The 6,853-nt window shown below is 42.7% G+C and overlaps 1 protein-coding gene across 1 annotated transcript; it reads right to left on the bottom strand.

Moving 5' to 3' along the window:
* Positions 1–1,484: 1,484 nt before the first annotated feature.
* Positions 1,485–6,517, bottom strand: LOC308385309 (CUB and zona pellucida-like domain-containing protein 1; the record flags this gene model as incomplete). The annotated part of the gene is made up of 6 exons (XM_080864154.1): positions 5,704–6,517; positions 5,217–5,617; positions 4,844–4,943; positions 4,465–4,660; positions 4,288–4,372; positions 1,485–1,722 (listed from the first exon to the last, which is right to left on the bottom strand). Exons 1-6 carry the CDS (start codon positions 5,860–5,862, stop codon positions 1,485–1,487), a joined length of 1,179 nt encoding a protein of 392 aa, XP_080720280.1. The 5' UTR covers positions 5,863–6,517.
* Positions 6,518–6,853: the final 336 nt, after the last annotated feature.

Below are 6,853 nucleotides of genomic sequence, written 5' to 3' on the forward strand. Positions count from 1 at the left end.
AACAAACAGCATCAGGTCAAAGTTGTACATAAGTTTAAGAATTAGGTAAAAAAAATATTCCAAGCTTTGAACATCTCAAGGAGTACTGCTCAATTTGGTGATGGCCAAATAAAGCTTTCTGAAGCATTGAAGCTTGTGTTGAAAAAGGTTTCATTACTCGAAGCTTTTCAACACAGTCTTCTCTAGTGACATCTGGTGGCCAAAAATATGAAGAGCAGCTTGAATCTACAAAATAAAATGTACTGCTTCATTATGATTGCCCACTCTGCAGAGTGGAATTCTCAGTACGGTGGGCCACCATTGTGTTGCTTTGAACATGTATTTTTTGGGGGGGTGAAAAAACTGTCATGTCTATTTATTTAATAAATAAATGTGATCAATAAACTTTCCTTATTTAAACATGTGCCATGATGTGGTCTTTCTTTGCTTGTGACTTCTTGATGTTGGTAAATACAATAGATGAAAAATTCATATAATAATGTACAACACATTATGGAGGATGCTTCTGCTGTGAGGTCCTGCCTCCACGTACTTTTGGAATTAATCACTGGACAGCTGGACAGGTATGTTTATAAGTAATATTATATCAGGCCAATTTTCCTAGACATATTTTTGACCTGGGGGTAGAATTGATTGTGAACTGGAAAGGGTGAATGCTTATAACCTTGTAAAGTAAAAACTCGATGTATTTCAGGTCATCCTGTTTTTATTTTAGAAGAGAATTTGTTCCACTGTTGTTATGGTGCCTGGGTCGTCGACCCAGTGTTTTGTGTTTTTGGTTCTTTGATTTTGATTATTTCATTATATTCTAGCTGTGCCTTATGGGTTATAGGTTTATTCTTAGCTTAGGTTTTCTGTGTGGGATTTGTTAGTTTTAGTGTTCTGGTTTTCTGTCTATGATCCATAGTTGCTGTCTCCCCGTGTCAAGTCTCTGTGTTATGTTTCCTGTTTTACTTTAAAAGTCTGTGTCTCATGTTAATGTGTGTGATTTTGCTTCCTTTGTCTCGTGAGCCCTGATTTGTCCCAACTGTGTTTCCCTCCTGTTTCCCATTCCCTGATAGCTCCCTCTGTGTATTTAAGCCCTGTGTTTCTCTGTGTCAGTGTTGCGATCTACCCTCATATATGCTGTGTGGTCTGTCTGCCCGTTTAAGTTATTTGGATTCGTAGTTTTGTTCTGTTTGAGTTCATGTTTGTCTCCGGAGTCTGCACTTTGGGTCCTCCATTTCACCACTCCTGCCTGCACGCAGCCTTCACATGACAGAAGATCGCAACCAGAACATGGACCCCGCAGACTTTTTCACTTCGGAGTTGGATGCTGAGATGGAAGGGCTGGTTAAATTGCTGGACCGCATATCCCAGTCCAACAGCCTACGGGCTATGTCTGTGGGACTGAGCACAGTGGAAGCAATGGTGAAAACCAGCCCCTGGCTTCAGCAGTTTGCTTCGGAGGGGGCAGGTCAGGGCACGTGAGCTTGCCCTCTCTCTCACCACGCCAACGCAGCAGCGGTCTGAGCTCGCCGTAAAGCAGCTTCCACAGCGGTCACCACAGCGGGACAGAGTTTCCGCGCCGCTGCCACGGTTTTCGTCTCCCTCGTTCGCCTTTCCGTTCGCCTGCCTTTTTCCTGGCGGCTATGCGTCGGAGGATGAGGAGGTCGACTCCATTTCTCCACTGGTTCCCTCTTCCAGAAGGAAACGTCGCCCTCGCCGATCCTCTCCTCAGCCCTTTTCCGGGATTACAGAGAAATTCGGTGAGTCACGAGAGTGCTTTTCCTGTTTCTGCTACTGTTACTGTTCTGGCTCTTGACGAAGGCGGTCGCACTTTTCTCCTCTCCTCCTCCTCCTCTCCCTTAGCTTCCCTGCTTAGCCTCTTGTGTCCTTGTCGAGTCTCGTGGGGGTTTTTTGTAGTACTTTTCCCTGGAACACTCTCTCGCAGTCTGTTCTCTAAAACCTAAAAGAGGAATTATGGATTTGATCAACTGGTCCCTGAATGCTATTGACACCCTTTTCTTAATGAGAAGTCTGGGCTCAGGTGAGCCTGAGTGTCCTGGAAGTACTTTCCCTGCCGGATACACGATGGACGGGTGGTATAACTGGAGGATCGTGTGCCTGGCGGGACTGTCGATCGAGGACGCTGAAGATATCTACCTATTCGGAACCATGATAACAGGGTTCTTGCTGATCTGAGCTGGCTTGGCCCTGACTTATCGAAGAATTAAGAAAGCGGAATCGGCTGTTCAAACCCCCACAAGGGGTCTGGTGTCTGCTCCCTCCTCTGTAAGACAGAAAAGGAAAACACTTCCCTGCCTAGCCTTGATAATCTAATGTTATTATCCATTGTTCTTCTAGTGATTCAAAGTTGATTTAGAATATCATGTTCGGGACTCTCTGACCCAGAGACTTATTCTAACCATTATCCTTGTATGTAAGCATGTTTGCAATCCCACTCTGCACTCTAACTCATTCCTACAATATATCCGTCGGACAGTCACGCTGAACGAGGCTTCTGACCTTCAAAAGACTGAGTGCCAACTCTTATGAGCACATTTGCAATGTGTGTATGAAAATGATTATAACCACTTATTTTAGTGAGAGAAATCAAGAATTTTCAATCCTAACAAGTGAAAGTTATTTAATTAGATTATGAAAAGCAGATTTTTGACATTTTAAGTTTTTCACTTTTTAAAATAAAATAAACACACACAAAACAAAAGCAATCAACAAGAACACAAAGCTGGCAAACACACCGGATTGACCAAAATCAACTCAAAATACTCCCACACAAAGGAACCTCCTCTCTTCCTCGCTGGCTCCCTGTTTCTCAATAGAATGATCCATGGTTAGCTATCTCTCACCATCAAAACACTCGACAAATCCTCCGAATGATTCACTTCCTTATGAACCACTGAATCAGGTGCCAAAGCATTATCGTTCCAAATGAAGCTTTGGACGCCACTGATCACGTGACTCTGGCCAAACGAATGAAGCCTCGACACAGTGTTTCTGAATCAGTGTGCTGGTTTTTATGAGACTCGCGCCGGAGCGTCAGCTTCAAGCAGGCCATCACTAGTTCAATCCATCATCCAAAAATGGAAAAAGTATGCCACATGCAATTTGGCAGGAGCCATGTAGGGGACACAGCAATCAGGTGGAAGATGTTCTGGTAAGACAAGACCAGAGTTGAGCTTTTGAGCCTAAATGCCAAGCGCTACATGAGGCGGGAAAGTAACACTGCTCATCACCCTGAACACACAATTCCCACTGTGAAACATGGTGTGGAAATATAAAGAATATTAATGTGTTAAAATGGCCCATTAAAAGTCCAGAAATCCCACTGAGCATCTGTGGCAAGACTCGAAAATTGCTATTCACAGACGCTCTGCATCCAATCTGGCTGAGCTTGAGCTATTTTGCAACGAAAAATAGGCAAAAACTTTGGTCTCTACATTTGCAACGCTGGTAGAGACATACCCCAAAAGACTCGCAGTGAAAATATTGACGCAGGGGGATCTGAGTGCAATTGCACGCCACACTTTTCAAATTTTTATTTGCTTAAAATTTTGAAAACCATGTATCGTTTTGGTACCACTTCACAATTTTGTGCTCTTTGTGTTGGTTTGTCACAGAAAACCTCAATAAAAAACATCAAAGTTTGTGGATGTAAGGTGACAAAATGTGTCAAAGTTCAAGGGGTATGAATACTTTTTCAAGGCACTGTATATGCGCCATATGATGTGATGAAGAGTAACACTTTGACTGAGGAAGCACTAACACGTATGTTTTTATTGATTAATAACAAAGATGTATAGTAACCAGTCCAATGATAGCCATAGATATTCAAAGCAAAAATGATGAGGAAAGAGGAGCACACATCAACAGTAACACTTTCTGTGAATCACACTCTAACATATAAAAAGAAAAGCTGCTGTAAAGCTGCACGACTGAACAACAAGCCAAAGATTCATCTTTCAAAGTCTGTTTTATGTCTGTTTTCTCTTAAAGCTGGCAAACACAAATACAGCTGTAACAGCTGGGACTGTGCCCTGCATCATAAAGCTAATTGAGGTGACTGTTGTTGTGAGTTCACGCTACACAAATGAAGCTGAATTATAAAGAATTAAATTCATGATTGATTTAAACATGAGCAGATACACAAACACCGAAACTCTGACAGCAAAATGAGGTTCATTGAAAAGTAATGCAGGAACTGGTATTCTGATTACACTGCTGTCTTAATTTTCACTCGAGGCCAAACGCTGGTATTTGACCTTTGACATTTTGGCCCTGTACAGGAGCACTCCACAGATCATGGCAACAGCAGCAAGAAGACATCCAGCGATGAAGACCAGGTTCAGGTTCAGGTTCAGGTTGTTCCCTGAAGACCACAATAGAACCTCAGCATTGTTCACACTTTAGTGAAAGTCAAACAAAGAAGCTAATGTTAAGAAGCACTTTGTGTTTCCATACCTGCACTCATGCTGATGTCTGCTGACCTCTTCAAGCGCAGAGGACCCTGGGAAACGAAGTGCGCTGCAGTCTGGATGGCAGAGTCCCTCTTTCGGCGGTGGGAGTGGTGGTGATGGTTTGAGTTGATGCATCCCTGTGAGCACCTGCTGTTGGGATTCCCTGCTTCACACATCATTACTGAACAGCTGATGTATACCTGAGTGAAACAGGACACACTGTCAGTATATCAGAAGACGTACAGTTGCCCCCTCTAGTGGAACAAGAGCAGAGCTGCAGTCAAACCTTTGCTTCTCCATCCCAGCCAAGGAGAAAGCACAAATTGGGCATATTTATTAGTGCTTTTAGAAATTGGAGCTTCTAGATATCTACAGTTCTTTACCTGATCGTGCAAACCGATGAACTTGAAGGCCTCGATGCAGAATCTAAACTGTCTCTTGTTGTCGGTCTCATGGATCATCACAGTTGGGTCCACGGGGCACCTAATCAGAGCCGAGCACAAAGACGACACAGCTGCTGTAACTCCATGTCTTACAATCAAAGCTGCTACAGAAGCAGAGACATCACAGGGTTTCTACAGCATTTCAGAATCAAAGAAAAGAGAAAACTTTGGTAAAACTCTGGGTTTCCTTCTTTTCTTTTATATATTGATCCAATGGTGGGTTTTCGTATCAAACTTGGCCAAATTATCAAATGTTGAGGTAACTGATGTGCCCTAAATAATATACACTTCACTTCCATCAGCACATGCGTACCCGTCTTCAATGATGGAGTAGGTTGGCTGGGAATTGGGGTTGTCGTACGGTGAGGCTCTGCAGGACTCCACAAACATCTCGGTGTCGTTGACTATGGAGGACGCATCTATCTCCATGTAAATCTTCTGCCCTACGTCGTACTCCAGAGGGTACGAACTGGGATCAATGATGCTTCTGAACTGGTTGTTGGGGTAAAACTCAAACTGGTAGGTGAACGTGCCGAAGCCTTTATCAAACACTTCCACCATCGTCCTGTGTGCTGTGAAGCCCAGTGACACGTTCCCCTTTTTGGGGTACTGACAGTAGAACTCTACTTCCAGGTTATGTTTCCTGGTGATCAGAGCTCCGCTGTCATCCACTGTGGTGATTTCATTCTTGAAAATGAGATGTTCCTCGTCTTCCTGCAGAGTCAAACATCACTCTGTCAGTCCTCGTTCTGATATCTAAACCAACAACAACAGAATAGATACAAAGGAGCTCTGGTTACCTCGATCTGAGTGCCACAAGCATTGAGAGGGATGACGCCGATGATGTGAGTGCTGTTGGAGTATCTCTCCAGGCTGCAGAGGGTGTTGCTGGGCTCACTGAGACGCAGGTGATCCTCACGGAGTCCACGGAGGGACGATTTCTCCACCTCTACTCTCATTTCAGACTCAGTGCAGATCACGTTGGTTTTAACTGAAACAAGTTAAAAACATATAAAATATGATGTAAGAAAACATACAGACTTAGAATTTACCTTATGATACCCATTCAAAGGACTCTTCATGTCACAGTACTGGGTCGTGTGACCCAGTGTTTGAGTTTTAGGTATTTTTGTATTCATTTTCGATCTAGTTAATTTCTAGGTTGCTGGTTAGTCCTTATTTCTTAGTTGTTTCTGTCATCTCCCCCTGTCCTCAGTCTCCCTGGTTCCTGCGTCTACGTGTCATGTTTCTTGTCGGTTATGTTAAGTTCATGTCTATGTCTCCGTGTTTCCTGTTTTATTTTGGAAGAGTCTGGTGTCCTTTGTTCATTGTAGTTAATGTTGCTCTCCTCTGTATTGTCATTATGTTTCATTCGAGTCAGCTGTGTCCTCATGTGTCTCCACTTCCCCTGATCACCTCATGTGTGTATTTAAGTCCTCAGTCTTCCTTTGTTTGCCGTTGTGTTGTCTGTGTATCTCCCCTACCCCTTGTCATAGTTTGTATATTGTTTAGTCATAGTCTAAATTCTCAGTAAGAGTCATAGTTTCCTAGTATATGTTCAGGTTTTCCCTCAGTTACTTTCTTGTTGTTTTTTCCGTGAGTTTTTGGCCCTAAATAAAGGCTCGCTTTTTGTTAAGTTCAGTTTTGTCTCCTCGCCTCTGTCTGCTCTTGGGTCCTCAACTCACTCCACACGGTCTGACCTCGCAGACCATGACACTTCATTAAGCTAAACCTAATGCAATCCAACACAACAGATTTAAAGATTTACAATTTCAGTTTATTTTAATGTTGCCAGAAATATGTCAAAATTCTCCAACTTCAATTGTCAAAAAGTTAGAATATTAACTATAAAAAGAATGAGTTAAGTCTAAAAAAAAAATATTGACAATAGAAAATTGAGAATATGTCCAAAAAGTTGACATATTTTCTATTTTTATTTTTAGTTATTTA

The sequence above is a fragment of the Rhamphochromis sp. 'chilingali' genome (assembly GCF_963969265.1).
Source record: "Rhamphochromis sp. 'chilingali' genome assembly, chromosome: 18".
Classification (NCBI taxonomy): domain Eukaryota; kingdom Metazoa; phylum Chordata; class Actinopteri; order Cichliformes; family Cichlidae; genus Rhamphochromis; species Rhamphochromis sp. 'chilingali'.